Source organism: Halteromyces radiatus (genome assembly GCF_025201355.1).
Source record: "Halteromyces radiatus strain CBS 162.75 chromosome Unknown BX664scaffold_2, whole genome shotgun sequence".
Classification (NCBI taxonomy): Eukaryota; Fungi; Mucoromycota; class Mucoromycetes; order Mucorales; family Cunninghamellaceae; genus Halteromyces; species Halteromyces radiatus.
The window spans coordinates 1,984,055-1,999,654 of record NW_026251688.1 but is presented as its reverse complement, the minus strand read 5'-3'; the positions used below and the strand labels follow the sequence as shown (position 1 = coordinate 1,999,654).

General features: G+C 34.3%; 6 protein-coding genes across 6 annotated transcripts; 5 read left to right on the top strand and 1 right to left on the bottom strand.

Moving 5' to 3' along the window:
* Positions 1-842: 842 nt before the first annotated feature.
* On the top strand, positions 843-2,982 carry BX664DRAFT_325134 (lysyl-tRNA synthetase). The gene is made up of 3 exons (XM_051543964.1): positions 843-1,053; positions 1,148-1,274; positions 1,357-2,982. Exons 1-3 carry the CDS (start codon positions 983-985, stop codon positions 2,866-2,868), a joined length of 1,710 nt encoding a protein of 569 aa, XP_051403136.1. The 5' UTR covers positions 843-982; the 3' UTR covers positions 2,869-2,982.
* A 47-nt stretch (positions 2,983-3,029) lies between these two features.
* BX664DRAFT_325133 (uncharacterized protein) lies at positions 3,030-4,063 on the top strand. The gene is made up of 3 exons (XM_051543963.1): positions 3,030-3,558; positions 3,616-3,769; positions 3,829-4,063. Exons 1-3 carry the CDS (start codon positions 3,168-3,170, stop codon positions 3,950-3,952), a joined length of 669 nt encoding a protein of 222 aa, XP_051403135.1. The 5' UTR covers positions 3,030-3,167; the 3' UTR covers positions 3,953-4,063.
* A 171-nt stretch (positions 4,064-4,234) lies between these two features.
* Positions 4,235-5,327, top strand: BX664DRAFT_311799 (uncharacterized protein; the record flags this gene model as incomplete). The annotated part of the gene is made up of 3 exons (XM_051542585.1): positions 4,235-4,604; positions 4,699-4,819; positions 4,895-5,327. 3 exons carry the CDS (start codon positions 4,235-4,237, stop codon positions 5,325-5,327), a joined length of 924 nt encoding a protein of 307 aa, XP_051403134.1.
* Positions 5,328-5,567: 240 nt separating this feature from the next.
* BX664DRAFT_325130 (uncharacterized protein) lies at positions 5,568-6,505 on the top strand. Its single transcript, XM_051543962.1, has 4 exons — positions 5,568-5,821; positions 5,890-6,036; positions 6,094-6,212; positions 6,336-6,505. The coding sequence occupies exons 1-4, from the start codon at positions 5,588-5,590 to the stop codon at positions 6,439-6,441; spliced, it is 606 nt and encodes a 201-aa protein (XP_051403133.1). The 5' UTR covers positions 5,568-5,587; the 3' UTR covers positions 6,442-6,505.
* A 380-nt stretch (positions 6,506-6,885) lies between these two features.
* On the bottom strand, positions 6,886-8,776 carry BX664DRAFT_257131 (uncharacterized protein; the record flags this gene model as incomplete). The annotated part of the gene is made up of 3 exons (XM_051540493.1): positions 6,886-7,184; positions 7,786-8,645; positions 8,736-8,776. The coding sequence occupies 3 exons, from the start codon at positions 8,774-8,776 to the stop codon at positions 6,886-6,888; spliced, it is 1,200 nt and encodes a 399-aa protein (XP_051403132.1).
* A 360-nt stretch (positions 8,777-9,136) lies between these two features.
* Positions 9,137-15,263, top strand: BX664DRAFT_275281 (uncharacterized protein). The gene is made up of 15 exons (XM_051541274.1): positions 9,137-9,348; positions 9,406-9,752; positions 10,155-10,430; positions 10,492-10,554; positions 10,637-11,602; positions 11,685-11,741; positions 11,825-11,986; positions 12,061-12,159; positions 12,221-12,289; positions 12,360-13,621; positions 13,703-13,831; positions 13,909-14,035; positions 14,142-14,615; positions 14,719-14,909; positions 15,004-15,263. The coding sequence occupies exons 1-15, from the start codon at positions 9,300-9,302 to the stop codon at positions 15,038-15,040; spliced, it is 4,308 nt and encodes a 1,435-aa protein (XP_051403131.1). The 5' UTR covers positions 9,137-9,299; the 3' UTR covers positions 15,041-15,263.
* The last annotated feature ends 337 nt before the right edge of the window (positions 15,264-15,600 follow it).

Genomic DNA, 15,600 nt, shown 5'->3' with positions numbered 1-15,600 from the left:
TAAGAGTCAATCGTCAACTCTCATCCAACAATGGTCATCATCCAATAAAATTACTATTATTAGATAAAAAAAAATAGTCTAACACCATCTAATACTATTTTATCCTTTACTTTTTCATCCAATGTGTAATGATCATCCAAATGATTTCATCCATTTTTCCAAAAATTACCTGATGATCCCCTGATGAGTTATCTTTACAACTAAAATTTGGCTCAATCAACATTTGGCTGTAAAATCCAAAAAAAAAAAAGTGAAACCACAGCCCTAAATAGCTCTAATCATTCTTTAAATCCCATTTTTGTGGTTGAAATCTCCAATCATTCCATAAAATTACTAATATTAAAACATTGTGTTTATCATCTATGATTTACTTTATTTTTTTTATTAATGATCAAATCATATTTACCACTAAAAAATGTCGTGTTAAACTATAAAGTTGAGCTGAAGCCTTGATAAATTCTTAAGTGAGAGTCCAATCTGAGAACGAACTTTGGGTTCAAGCAAATAACTTTGATGCATTGCAAGGCAGCAAGGAGAAGAAAGTCAATTTTATTGGCTACTATCAAAAGTAATAAAATCGAGTGGGGTAGTGAGAATAAAAAGTTAAAAAAGATTTCTTCAAACTATAATTCTTGATTTGACAGGAGTGTCCCTTTTTTTTTTTTTATCATTATTTTTTATTATTCCGTTTTGCTACTTGATGAATAATATTTGTTCAGTATGAAACAGAACGATTGATTGTAATCCGCAGTTTTGATACGGTGGCTGAGACTATGGATTGGGAAAACTACATAAGGCGTGACTCACATTTAGTCGGACTCCTCTTTTTTTTTTTTTTTTTTTTTTTTTGTTCAGAGGGAAGATCAGTTCCTTCTTGCCTTATATATCTTTCAATTTTTTTTTTCTCCTTTCTTTTTTTTTCCTTTTTCTTTTTTCTTACTGTCCTACTTTTTTTTTTATATATATAATTTTTACAATCAATATGTCTGACGCTGCTGTTAATGAAAAGAACCTTCAAAAGGATCCTGTCACTGGTGAAATGATTTCCAAGTCGTAAGTTATCAAGTATTATTATTATTTTAGTACCTGTTCTTTCCATACTGACCCTGTCACTCTTTTTTTTTTTTTTTTTTTTTTGGAAATAAAGTGAATTGAAGAGACGTACCAAACAACGGGAAAAGGAAGCTGCTAAGGCTGCCAAGGTTGCTACTGCTCCTGTTAAGGATGAAAAGCCCAAGAATGCTGAAGATGGTGAAGAAGAGTTGAATCCCAATGTAAGTAGAATAATAATAATAATAATAAAAAAGTATCTTCATTAATTCATTCATCCTAACCACTTTTTTTATTTATTTATAGCAATACTTCGAATTACGTAGCAAGTCCATTCGTCAACTTCGTGAAAATCAATCACCTAATCCTTATCCTCACAAGTTCCAAGTCAATGTTAGTCTTCCTGAATTTATCGAAAAGTATGGTGACCTTGAATCTGGATCAATTTCTGACAAAGTAGTTACTGTGGCAGGACGTATCCACAACAAGCGTGCTTCTGGAGCCAAGCTTCGATTCTATGATTTACATGGTGAAGGTGTCAAGATTCAAATTATGGCTTCTGCTGCTGATAATGTAGAAGGTGATTTTGCTGCTATTCATGATTTATTACGTCGTGGTGATATTGTGGGTGTTACTGGTTGTCCTGGTAAGACAAAGCGTGGTGAATTATCTATTTTCCCCAAGCAAATCCAATTATTGTCTCCCTGTTTACGTATGTTACCCAAGTCTAACTATGGTTTCAAGGATCAAGAATTACGTTACCGCCAACGTTATTTGGATTTGATTATGAATACCAATGTACGCGACAAGTTTATTACTCGATCCAAGATTATCAGTTATCTTCGCTCTTATTTGGATAAGCAAGGCTTTTTGGAAGTAGAAACTCCTATGATGAATCAAATTGCAGGTGGTGCTACTGCCAAGCCCTTCATTACTCACCACAATGATTTGAAGTTGGATATGTTTATGCGTATTGCTCCTGAACTTTACCTCAAGATGTTGACTGTTGGTGGCTTGGATCGTGTATATGAAATTGGACGACAATTCCGTAACGAAGGCATCGATTTGACTCACAATCCTGAATTTACTACTTGTGAATTCTATATGGCTTATGCTGATATGTATGATTTGATGGAAATGACTGAAGAATTGATTTCTGGTATGGTACATAGTTTGTTTGGCACTTATAAGATTGAATATCATCCTCAAGGACCTGAAGCACCTGCTATGGAAATCGATTTTACTCCTCCTTTCAAGCGTATGGACATGATTCAAACTTTAGAAGAAAAACTCAACGTCACTTTCCCTCCTGGTGATGAACTCCATACTGAAGAAACCAACAAGTTTTTGGATGAACTCTTGAAGAAGCACAATATCGACTGTTCTGCTCCTCGTACTAATGCTCGTATGTTGGACAAGTTGGTGGGTGAATATCTTGAAGTGAATTGTATCTCTCCTACTTTTATTACTGGTCATCCTATGATGATGTCTCCTCTCGCCAAGAAGCACCGTGATCGCAATGGTCTTTGTGAACGATTTGAATTATTTGTTGCCACCAAGGAAGTCTGCAATGCCTATACCGAATTGAATGATCCCTTTGACCAACGAGAACGTTTTGCTCAACAAGCCTCTGATAAGGATGCTGGTGATGATGAAGCTCAAGTGATCGATGAAAACTTCTGTCAAGCTTTGGAATATGGTTTACCTCCTACTGGTGGATGGGGAATGGGTTTGGATCGTCTTACTATGTTTTTGACAAACTCCAACAATATCAAGGAAGTCTTATTGTTCCCTGCCATGAAGCCTAGTGAAGATTAGATATGGGATTAGTGTTATTTTTAGTTTTTATTATGATATATATATAAATATAGATATGTAGTTTAGGGTTTCCTATTTTGGTCTGTCCTTCCTATTTCTTTTTTTTTTTTTATATATATACTTGATTTTGTGTTTATACTTCTCTTTTAATAAAAGAATATATCTTTTTTATTATTATTATTATTCTAGTTATTTGTTTTTGATGATACTTTTTACAGAATATATAACATGTTGTTGATGATGAACCTCCGATCATCGCATGTATATCTAAAGCATGTTTGAACAATTCTTAGTGAAACATGATGTGCATAAAAGGGAAATCCCACTTTTTGGATAATCATTTATACTTTCTCTATCCTTTTTTTTCTTTTTCTTTCTTTTTTCTAAAAAAATCTTCTTTTCCAAATATGAATTTATCACCAAATGATGACTTTGTAACAATATCAGAACATCGTGATGATCAAGTTTTGTCCCATCAACCCACCATCATCACATCTTCTTCTTCTTCTTCTACCACAACCAAGTCTATTCCATCTATTCATTTGGAGACTCCTGATTCAATGCAATCAACCAGCAAGAACATTAGAACATCATCATCATCGTCATCAATAATACAAGAAAATAAAAATGAATGTGTTCTCACAGAAGAAGAAAAACGACAAAAAACATTAGAGAGAAATCGTTTAGCAGGTACAATCACTTTGAAAAAAAAGTCGTACTCACTTTCTTTTTTTTTTTTTTGGATAGCCTCCAGATGTCGACAAAGAAAAAAGATATGGATGGATGAACTTTCAAAAAAATCTGAACGTATTGTCCGTAGAAATGCTACTTTGAAATGGATGATCACACAGCTCAAGGAAGAAATACTTGTACTAAAAAGTCAATTGTTAGCTCATAGAGGGTAAGAATAAAATAAAAATTCCCATAAATAAATCAAATAATCAACAAAATCATATATAGATGTCAGTGTCAAGTGATTAAAAATTACATCAATTTACATATGATCGAGACACTTCAGCCTTTTGAATCATTACCTATTCGCCCACAGCCTCTCTTTCCTCCTCGTTCAACAAATTCCTCATAGTCATTTATTTTAAAAGACAATGATTGTACAGATAGAATCAAAAAAAAAAGGAACATCATCATCTTTCTATTTTATACAAATAAAACAGATGATATATAGTTTGAATGAATACATCGTAGATGACCTTGAAATTATCTTTTTTTTTTTTGAATGGTCTATTTCTTTTCTTTCTTTATGTTTTCCCTTCACATAGCGGCCTTTGAATGTTGGCATTTTTTTCCAACTTCCATGTTTTTTTTTGTCTTTTCTTTACCTGATTCCCAATACACAAGAAAAAGAAACATGTCTACTGTTAACGAAGACGGCCTTGAATCGCGGATATTACGAGCAGCAACCACCAACACCGAATTACCCGACTTTCCTGATGATCAAAGTGATCTTCCCTCTGATTTTGAGTATGTACCCGATGAAGAAGAGGAAGTGGAAGAAGTGGAGGAAATGACAGAAACCGAACTATTACAGTACTTGGATCAACAAGATAATCCACTCATGGTAGCACAGCGTCTATTTTATCATGAACTGAATACCTTGAACGCACAGAAACATGAACATGACTGGAAACTGAAGTGTCTCACAACTAAAGCAATCGAAGATCTTTATGCACATGGCTGGACACAAATGGATACTCTTTTAGATCTCGAAGTAGTCAAAGGTAATTCAAAAAAAAAATAAAGATTCTATCTTTCTTTTCTTCTTGGTTATATTGAATTGCTTATATATATATATATATATGTTTATATTTATAGGACTAAGACGCGAAGCTGATACAATGTTGTCCAACGGGGAATTTACAGCTGCAAGTGAAATCAAGAGCAATGAAGAAGATCCTTATCGTGATACAAATGCCCGAGATGATATGATTAAATGGTAAAAAAAAAAAAAAAAAATAGAATGGCATGACTAGTAATGATATTGACCTTCTCTTTTTCTTTGTTGGAACAGGGTTGATCCAGAAAACAATAACATCAATCCACCTTATCTTCAAAAAGTGCTTGATTTTATCAGTGGATCATTACATGATGATTTGGCTTCAATGATTCGATTACATGGAAAAACAGAATATCAATTAGCTTATTATCATCCCAAGGATGCACAATATGAAAAACATCGTGATGCTCTTCCAACCGATAATCCTGATGATACTTCTCAACGACGCGTGACGGTGATTCTCTACTTAAATCCAGGATTTTGTGGTGGTGATGGTGGTGAATTGAAGATTTTTGGAAATGAAAATGCTCAAGGATGTCTGGACTCTGCTGATCGTGAGATTCATCCCTTATTAGGTCGTGTGGTGATATTTCTTAGTGGGGTGGTGGATCATGCTGTTTTACCTGCCAAAAAGGAACGATTTGCATTGACGGCTTGGATGCGTTGAATAGAATAGATTGTATTTATTTATATTTATTTATATTTTAATCATGAAATAAAAAAAAAAAAATGTATATCACACATGTTTTCAATATGTTTCACTCTGAAAAAAAACCAACCTTGTGTACTTCTTTTTTATTCACCGATCACATTGGAAAAATCATGCGACATTTTTTTTACTATTCTATGATAAAGGATTATTTCATTTTTTTTTTCTCTCTCCCTCTTTTTTTTTTTTTTTTTTTTTTTTTTTTTTTTTTGAACATAATGAGTACTATACCAACTGTAGAAACATCAGGTAGAAAAGGTGATCTACCTACTATGCAACAACCAACATCCACTCCTCAATTTGATCAGGAAATTCATAACTCTGGACGTGAACAAGGCGAAGCATCATCAACACAAGTAAATCGAGTTATTTGTATTTGTCTTGATGAAGCTTCTGGAAGGGATGCATTTTATTGGGCTTTACAACATTTTATTCAACCAGAACATGATTTGGTAATCATTAAAAGAAGTATGAACTAAGAAAAGGCTCACTGTTTTTTTTTTTTTTTTTTTTTTGATAGGTTATGCTACTTAATGTTCGACAAATTGATCTACCAGTAGCTCCTTACATCAATGCATCTGGTTATTTGGATGAAATTGGAGAAGAAAGAAGAGAAGCAAGTCATCATATATTACGACATTATGCAGCAAAACTAGCGAAAAGAAAAGTAAGTCTTAAAAAAAAAAAAACTGAACTTGTTTTAATATAAGTCTCTCTATTCTAGATTGCTTGTAAAGCCATTTCTATGGTAGGGGATCCAAAAACGGAAATTGTACGTAAAGCTACTGAAGTCAAGGCAGATGCCGTCATCGTGGGATCAAGAAATTATGGCATTATTAAAAGGTGAGACCCGTTTTTTTTTTTTTTTTTTTTTTTTTTTTTTTTTTTTTTAAAAAAAAAAAAAAAAAGGAAAACAACTTGTGCGACAAAAATGGAACTGATGCATTTATATATATATATATATAGAGCTCTTCTTGGTAGTGTCAGTGATCATATTGCCCATCATTGTTTATGTACGGTGATTATTGCTAAACCCGAACAACCCGTCGAAAGATCCGCTACAAGTCCTTGAAAATTATATGTTTATTATTGAAAAATGTCAAATGTGAAATAAAGATGGTTAGTTTATAAAAAAATGAATGAATGGTGATGATGAGTAAGTGTTTTCATTGATGATGGATTATGAGTTACCACACAGGCTATTCCAAATAACTAGTCTCCCCGAAAATAAAAAGCACATTGGAACGAATAATATATACAAATAGGGCATACATAAAAAAAGGTTGTTCATCTTTATTGATATATATATATCCATATATATAAATAAAAACTAGACTATTCATTAATTCTATACATTGGGACCAGAGTTTTCGGGAGTAGGTGATGTAGGATTTGTAGTTGAAGGACTGATGGTTTCAGAAGGATAAACATTGTCCGCGTTTGTCGTGTCATCAGTATTACCTATAAAAAAAAATAATAATATGAGAATGGAATATAATAATCAATGAAATTAAAATCATCTTTTTTCCTTACCATATGCTTGTAAAAATTTGTCCATGTCAACATAACCAAGAAGATCATCATTGCTTTTTGTAGGATCGAATCCAAGTTGTTGAGCAAGAGCTTCAATATTCGAACCAAGGGTATCGATATCACTATTGATGTCATCAGCAGTTTTTGCTAGACTTTCTATATTGTTGGAAACTTGAGGTAGTGAGGGTGTATTTCTAGATGGAGTTATGATAGGAGCCGGAGTAGTATTTGTGGGCGTAGTTGATTGTTGTGGTACTGATGTGAGAATGGTGTCAGGGGTGGCTGGTCTAGAAGAGGAGTTGGTGTCGACAAGTTGTGCAGTAGACGTAATACTAGAACTTCGACTAGGTGTAGTTGGAACAGGCTGTATAACGGAAGGCAATTCGTAATAAGGTTGTGTCAAGTTTGCAGGTGAATCAAATCGATTCGAACTGGGACTAGGTACAAGAGAAGATGAAAGATAACCTTGTGAACTGGATGGGATGTTTGTAATAGCATTGTTGAGCGTAGTTAAAATAGCCGGATCAAACGTATGGGTAAATTGGGAATAATCAGGAGTGGCTGTAGTTGCATTTGTTGTTGTCGTTGTTGTTGTTCCAGTTGTTGGTATGGCGCTATTGGCAGAATTTCCAAGATGATAATTGTTGAACATATCCGTTGTCAGTTGAGTCAAAAGAGCAGGATTCGATTGCGCAAGACCAATCAAGCTTTGAATTCCTTGAATTTGTTGCAAACTCATCATTTGAGTTAGTTCTTGAGGTAGTGTTGCTGGAGATCGTAAGGATGAGACAGCTAAAAAAAAAATATTGATCATATATATATGAAAAGAACAAATAGATATATTAGTCTTTTTTTTTATTTTTATTAGTATTATTCGACTTACATGAAGATTGTTTTGATTTGTCATTTAATGCAATGGCATCAGCAAGTTCAGATGTTGGGTTTGTTGATGGTTTGGTTTGAGATAGCGATGCAGGTAGAGTTGTGGATGATGAAGGTATTCCAGTATATCCTTGTAATCCAGAAACATAATCTTCCAATTTGAATTCAGGCGTTGTTCCAGTTTTATTCACTTTTGTTGGTCGTCCACAGTCATTCTCCTCTCCAGTTGAACTTCCATATGATTGATAACCTATATCTTGTTGAGCTTTGTTATCAGAATCAGGAGCTTCTAATAAAAATCGTCGTTTCCTTGGAATAGCCATAGATTTGTCATTCGAGAAAACAGATGCCAAGAAGCGTAAGATCTTGTCGATAGTTTCTTGATGTCTTTGATGTCTTTCACGAGCTGATATGGTTTCTTGCCAGAGTACTGAGTTATCATTTTGAATATTTTTCAGTTGAGAGCTAATATTCATTTGATGTTGCTTGATGACTTGGATTTCTTCCAGAATATGATGTAGATCAATATTGTTTGTTGTTGTTAGTTGTTCCTTTTCGTCAGTTTCTCTTCCCTTTTTCCTGGTGACAAGTAATAATAGATCAGGTTGATTACGTTGAAAATGAGGGTTACTAAATTCCCACTGTTCAGAATCATTGTCTGAATGTAGAACACCATGTTGTAAATGAGGTACCTTGTGAAAACCATACATATTGAGTTGTCGTACAAAAGAAGAGAAGTTGCTATGTTTGAAGAATCTAGGAAGCACAGATCTTGCAAAATCTTCATGTCGAACTACAAAGAATGATTTTCCGTCCGCAGACCAACGAATAAGATCATCAGAAGAAGGATCATTCACCATACTATCAGATCAAAGTTAAATATATATAAAAAAAAGTTAAATCTAAACTATTCCCAAAGTTTGTATTTATTTAATTAATTATTTTACTTACTTGTAAACCTTATTTAAAAAGGGAGCCACATTCTTTTGCATTGCAGTTGGCCTTTGTCCATGAGTTGAGCTAACAAGGGTTTGGTTTGTACTAGTAGTATTGTTGGTTTCGTCCTTGATTGCGTTCATAAGTGTATCGACTACTGGTGAAGTGTTTTCTGAAGTTTTTTTCGTATTGATCTCTTTTCGTTCTGCTGTAGAAGTTGATGATTGATTCATTGAAGAAGGTTTAAAGTAAAACCTCAGATCAATAAATAACACGATTCAAATAAAGAAAAAGGAATAACAAAAATGAGTGAAAAAGAAAAAGAAAAAAAAATAAAAAAGTCAACAACGAAGAAAGAAAGAAAGAAAAAAAAAAAACTATTCAAACCCAGAAATTCCACAAAGTCTTCATACACTTTTTTTTTTTTCTATTCTCTTCTTTTTACCCTTTCGCTTGCATTGTATTATTTTTCCAAGAACACCACTTTTTCTCTTTTTATCTTTTTTTCTTTTTTCTTTCTCTTTGACATCTGAATAGTACTTTTCTGTACAATCAGGTGGAATAATAGGAGAACCCTTCATGTTTCTGGATTGGATAGCACAACTGCAGCTACTGCAACATGATTCGCGTAAGTTATATTTTTTTTTTAAGAAAAGATACTAATATATTGATACTTCTAACTTAGAAACCGATATATTGGAATCTCTTCCTCTTCCGATAAGACGTATATTGATATCCGAAATTACATCTTTCCTTATTCCTTCAAATACCAAATATTCAGCTGATCCATCCATTTTCTCATCCCCGGCTCATGTCAAGTGGTATATGGAGGTCATCGGTCAAGGTTTTGCTCTACCTTTGGAGGATATGAATATTACCAACGATAGTATCACTATATATTCACAGTGGCTTTTGGAACCAAACCTACGACCGGCTGCTGTTGTTACTCAAGATCTGGATCAAGAATTCTTTCAAATCATCTTTCACCAATATTCTTTATTATTCCAACCACGCATTTTCCGATCATCGAATGTACAACAAAAGATCCCACAATATCAACAACAAGGTCAAACTCTGGAAGCTATTGCAAGTAATACATTTAAAAAAGATACTGATTCAACCCAACAACAAGGATTACAAACACCAACCTGCTCCATAGAAACTCCCTCTTTACCAACTAGTCTCAATCCAACTGATACCTCAACCAATAATCACTTCCATATGACAACAGTCCCTGTTCATGCTCACTATAACATTACTCCATTTACCATGCCACCTCAACAGCAACGTCCTTCTCAACCAAGTTCTACAGTGAGTAATACTAGTAGCAGCAACAGTACGTCACAACAATCACAACAACAACAACAACAGCAACAACAGCAACAACAACAACAGCAGCAACAACAGCAACAACAACAACAGCAACAACAACAGCAACAACAACAGCAACAACAACAACAGCACTCGACCTCAAATACAATCAAGGATACTCTTGCCCCTCTTGTCCAACGACATATTGACCTTTGTAATCGAATACTAACTGTGATATCAACTGCAGGTCGTACTTTGGATTTATCTTCTGATACTTGGACTGTTTTACTGAAAGTCATGTTAGGTATTACTGATTCACTGTTGAAAGAACCTTCTGGAGAAACTCCCATTCCTGGTGTGAAAAATATATCTGATGAACTTTGTGAACCGTTGTTACGGGTAAATAGATTAAGACTAAGCGATAGATAAATTGATACTAATATATCTTAATCCTCTATAGGTCCTATTTGAACTATGGTTACGGTCAAGAACCAAGGAAATTGATATGTGGAATATATTGAAGGTAAAAATTAAAACTGAAATAGGAAATATATATTAATGGTCATCTATCTTTTTTTTTTTGGGGGGGGGAATGGAACAAATAGAGCTGTTTTACAAGATGGTGTCATCGACCTCAAGTTATACAGTATTGGAGCCTAGTTTCGCTATCATTGACACACCGGGTCATTCATTTTCTTTTTGGTCAAGACGAAGGAACTGACTCAGTGTATCTATTTTCTGGCAAAGATAGTACCAAATTGGATCTCATGCATGATGAAGTCAAATATGCCTGGCATCGAATCATTTATTTACTTCCACCTCCGGTGCAATTATCACCTCCCAATTTTATACTTGCAATGAAAGGTATTGGTCAACTGGTAGATGCACTTAACACTGTTGGTTTACGTTCATCCACTGCTAGTACATCGACATCATTGACAACCAATTCTAATTACAACAAAAACGGTCTCGGAAATCAATACTTGAATACCACCGCCACCATCAATGAGAATGCTGTTGACGCTATATGGACTGATAATGAACCTCCCGATGGAAACACCATATTGAATATGTTTGGATCGATGCTATTTGATGCTTGTGCATTGGCCTCGGAGATAGAAGATTATGAACGACAATGTGGATGTGCTGAAGCGATTGGGACTTTGTGCAAGGTATTTTGTCGACCTCAGCGAAGGAACGAATTTCAACGTACTTATTTGGAACGATTTTATGCTGCTTTAAGTCTGGGTCTCAAATCTGATATCTGTCTACCTACTATTTTACTCTCAGGAACCGAACTATTTGCTACTGACCTTAAAGGCATTCGAATGCTTGTTCCCGACTTTATTGCTGCTACGAAAATGGTGGTACCAAAATTGAAAATTGATGTCAGATCTCATATCTCTACTGAAGTTTTACGTTTAGCTGCTCTCAAGATTATCGGTACCGTCATGTGTTTACCTAATCATTATGAAAATGTTACTCTGAAAGCTGGATGGGAATGGGATATGCAGTGTTCCTCTGATACGACTTCACCAATGACTGAACAGGATCAGATGTTATCTAAATTGGTATGTTAAACGATGAAGGATGACTTGATAACATATTTAGTATCTAATCCTTTTCTTTTTTTTTTTTTTTTTGTTTATATAGATTCGAGTTTTATATGAAGAAGATTCAAATACTCAAGTAGAACGACCTTATACAAATGTAAGTAAATGGATTTTCTCTATCGTCTAATTAATATAATGATTCCATTTTTTTTTTTTTTTTTTTTTTTTGCATCTAAATAGTTGAAATTCTATATTTTGGAACTCCTGCTGCTGGCCTTCCGTACTGAATCATCCTCCTACAACATGAGATTTATTCTCCATTTGATCAATGTTTATGTGGTAGAAGATGTACCGTTTTGTCCTGGTCTCGTTGGTACTGTAGTCAAGCTTATACAAGACAAGGTATGCTTAAAATTAAATAGAAAGTTCAGAATACTAAAAGTAGATCTATTTTTTTTTTTTTTTTTTTTTTTTAGATTTTGACTATGCAACTTCCTTCTGATGTGACACTGGTGGCATTCGACGTCCTTATGGATTTTGTGGATCTTTATGACTATGTGAAAAGAGATAGCAAGGTAAACACAATCACTTATATTATTCCGTGTCTCATGATATACTCACATTTGCTTTTGGTAGAACATTGCCCGTGAATTAGTTTTGGCACTTAGTCGATACCTGGACACACTGATCAATGCACGAAAGTTGGTAAGAAACCTAAGAGAAGAATCAATATTATGAATGATTACATTGAAAAATTCCTTCATTTACTGTTTAGGTACAATCTTACCCTCTCATTGTTCAAGCTTACAATTGTATGATCAAATGGGTATTAGCAAGTCAATGGATTATGGATGATCGTGATTGTTATCAAGCTGTCATAACCACACTTAGTAAAGGAATCACCATTTTTGAACGAACCACGGATGTCACACCTCCTTCGACAGAGAAGAAAAAGCGACGCGATACAACTTTTCCTCCAACAAAACAACTCTTCCAGTTACAGCCAAAATCCAACAGGATAACAGCTTCCTCATCATCTAGCAATAATAACAATAATAATGATACAAGAGCTACACATACACATCGTCAAGGATACCGAAAAGAAGAAATGGCTGTGCGGATGGCGGCTGAATATTGCATGTCTCAATTTGTGAATCAACTAGGACGATCTTCTTTCCGAAGTAACTCGACTCACGATAATCAATGGATGACATTGAAGGACGATTTACGACAATTACGATATCGACATATGAATAGAACAACAACGACAACAACGAATGACTTGCCTGACCTAGTTGCCGATAGAAACTTTGAAGATATTGACAACATTCGGTATTTTCTGTTGGAGAATAAGATGATATTGGCAATTATTGAAGCAACAAATTTCAATAACGATCAACAATTCATTGAAGATGCTCAATCACCTTCGCCTTCAGCAGCGAATGATTCCGCTCATGTTACGACAAAGACACCTTTGATGGTTCATCCTCGCAACATACCTTCTCTAATTGCTATCATTAGGGATACTACTGGAAAATATATCTGGACCATGGAAACTAGATACAAGGATCATCAACAACAATCTCCTTCCAGTCAATCATCAAGACAAGGAACTCAACAATCGACTTTATCTGTACCTTCATCTCCTTCATCACCGAAATTTCAATCCGATTCTACCACTCAGACTGGATCAATACTACCAACTACTACCCTCACAACATCTCCTCCAACGGTTGTCACACCTACGGAAAAGATGGATTATTTCAACGTAACAAGTCATCACAAAGATCCACTATCGGGTACCTCTCCTTTACCTGGAACGACAACACCAACAGCAGTGGCAGTAAATAACGACGATATACCCCATCTTGACAGTATCTTTGAAAAAAATACCGACAATTGGAAACAATGGCGATCAGTCAAGAAGTTAGCAGAAAAGCAAGAACAAGCGGAACAGTTATCATTACAAAACAATCCAGACAAACCATTACATTATTACAAATGCTCCCCTACCACTTCGAACATCGATCTTGAATAGTAATGAAAAAAAAAATTGGACCCATATTCACCTACAAAACAATAGCTAACGTCTTTTATAATCTATATATGGTTTGATAGTTCAAAGGCATTTAGGTTGATATTGTCTGAATTTGGGTATCTACTTCCACAGAATCGATATCGAATAACACCACTCAGACCAACGGACGTTTTACTCTCAGAATTGGAAACTTTGGATAGTTTGAATGCGTATGTATAAGAAAAAAAAAATAGATATTTATATATTCTAAAATGAATTTTACTTTCTACTTCTTCTTTTGGTATAGTCGGGAATGCATTTCCATTACCATTTACTATGCAAATTCAGGTGATTCTACTTGGTCAGATATCGTGACGGAACCACCCAAACTTAGTGAACCATTTATGCAATTTCTTAATTGTATCGGATGGCCGGTAAGAAGAAAAAAAAAAAAAAAAAGGACGTGAGCAGTGGATGGGAAAGGGAAAGAATAGCATTTCATGACCAAATGAGATAATATCCTTTTATTACCTTAACTAGGTTGAATTGAAACATCATACTGGATTCAAAGGAAAATTAGATAGTAGTATCTGCCAGACAACACCATATTATTCTGATCGTACTGTGGAATTTATCGCAAATGTACCCTACTTCTTGTCTTTACCAACAACAACAACAACATTATCGTCAACAGAACAAAATGGAAATATTACTTACAACAGCGACATGGCGGATTGGACAAATGAGAAGGATCTGACAATTGACAAGATACATGAAAGTGTAACATCTGAAGATCGAGTCTGCGTAATATGGATCAAGCATTTGGTAAACTATACTTCATTGGCTCAGCGGATCAAGTCATCTAGCCATTCATCTAAAATTATGGTTTATTTATTCATTCACCCACTATCAAACACTGCCGATGGATTGTATTGGATTCGCATCTTAGTTCCACCTTTTGGAAACACGCCTGCATCCATTGTGGCCAGTCAACGACTTCACGAAAATGCATTGGTAAAAGAATCGATAAAAAAAAAAAAAAGAAAAAGAAAAGGGAACCACGGATCGAAAATGGATAATGAATCAACTAATGTATTCTTATCTTGTTTATTTTTAGATATTCGGACCACTTGTAGATAAAATGGTGATTAGTCGTCATGCTCTTGGTGCCATGGTACGAAACACTGCAATATCTGCTCATCAAGCCTGTCGAGTGGTAACCGATACTTATACTCGTCCCTATGTTGTACGGAAACAATTTATTGAAGAAATGTCCATACGAAATCGAACCAAATTATCGTTATCCGAGTAAGTCATATAATACATTCATTCTAGAAGAGATGATAAAAAAAAAAAAATAACCAACTGATTGTATATTCTTATTATTCTCATATATATATAGGTTTTACACTGAAATCTTTTCTGAAAAAGATGATTGAATCCCAAACGACTGACAAACAAAATACAACAAAACTGTTTCTATCCGTTCATCCCCTTTTTTATACCATTTATCTTTAATTATTAATGCTTATGATAGTTTATTTTTATTACTTTTATTATTATTATTATTATTATTAGTATTAGACTCTTCCACGTATCCTTTTTTTTTTTCATTGTTGTTATTTGATGGCTTTACAACTTTCCACAATAAAGAAAATGCAGCTGATATTTCGAAATAACATGGACCCCCCTTTTTTTTTTTCTTTGTTTGACTCTACTAGAACGACACCACGATGATGATGATAGCATATCTGATTTAAAAAAAAAGCTATACAATAAAAGGTGTACACACAGTAATTCTCAAGATACACCTTGTGCAAAACTTCTCTAAGATTTATACAGTATTTATGTTCTACTCATCACGTATGATTTCCACAGCATATATTTTACAAAATGATGATGATTGATAAGCTTGATAACAGACTATCATTTTATTGCTATCATAATCCAAATAAAAGATCTATAATAAAGTAATTATGTACAAAAAGGAGAAAGATAT

What these genes read in the sequence shown, in the direction of transcription:
- BX664DRAFT_325134 (XM_051543964.1), top strand. Translation starts at nt 983, where the DNA reads ATGTCTGACGCTGCTGTTAATGAAAAGAACCTTCAAAAGGATCCTGTC. An exon ending in GGTGAAATGATTTCCAAGTC is followed by an intron (nt 1,054 to 1,147) that starts GTAAGTTATCAA and finishes TTGGAAATAAAG; the next exon opens with TGAATTGAAGAGACGTACCA. An exon ending in AAGAAGAGTTGAATCCCAAT is followed by an intron (nt 1,275 to 1,356) that starts GTAAGTAGAATA and finishes ATTTATTTATAG; the next exon opens with CAATACTTCGAATTACGTAG.
- BX664DRAFT_325133 (XM_051543963.1), top strand. Translation starts at nt 3,168, where the DNA reads ATGATGTGCATAAAAGGGAAATCCCACTTTTTGGATAATCATTTATAC. An exon ending in AGAGAGAAATCGTTTAGCAG is followed by an intron (nt 3,559 to 3,615) that starts GTACAATCACTT and finishes TTTTTTGGATAG; the next exon opens with CCTCCAGATGTCGACAAAGA. An exon ending in CAATTGTTAGCTCATAGAGG is followed by an intron (nt 3,770 to 3,828) that starts GTAAGAATAAAA and finishes AATCATATATAG; the next exon opens with ATGTCAGTGTCAAGTGATTA.
- BX664DRAFT_325130 (XM_051543962.1), top strand. Translation starts at nt 5,588, where the DNA reads ATGAGTACTATACCAACTGTAGAAACATCAGGTAGAAAAGGTGATCTA. An exon ending in TTCAACCAGAACATGATTTG is followed by an intron (nt 5,822 to 5,889) that starts GTAATCATTAAA and finishes TTTTTTTGATAG; the next exon opens with GTTATGCTACTTAATGTTCG. An exon ending in AATTATGGCATTATTAAAAG is followed by an intron (nt 6,213 to 6,335) that starts GTGAGACCCGTT and finishes ATATATATATAG; the next exon opens with AGCTCTTCTTGGTAGTGTCA.
- BX664DRAFT_275281 (XM_051541274.1), top strand. Translation starts at nt 9,300, where the DNA reads ATGTTTCTGGATTGGATAGCACAACTGCAGCTACTGCAACATGATTCG. An exon ending in TAGAACGACCTTATACAAAT is followed by an intron (nt 11,742 to 11,824) that starts GTAAGTAAATGG and finishes GCATCTAAATAG; the next exon opens with TTGAAATTCTATATTTTGGA. An exon ending in TCGAACATCGATCTTGAATA is followed by an intron (nt 13,622 to 13,702) that starts GTAATGAAAAAA and finishes ATGGTTTGATAG; the next exon opens with TTCAAAGGCATTTAGGTTGA.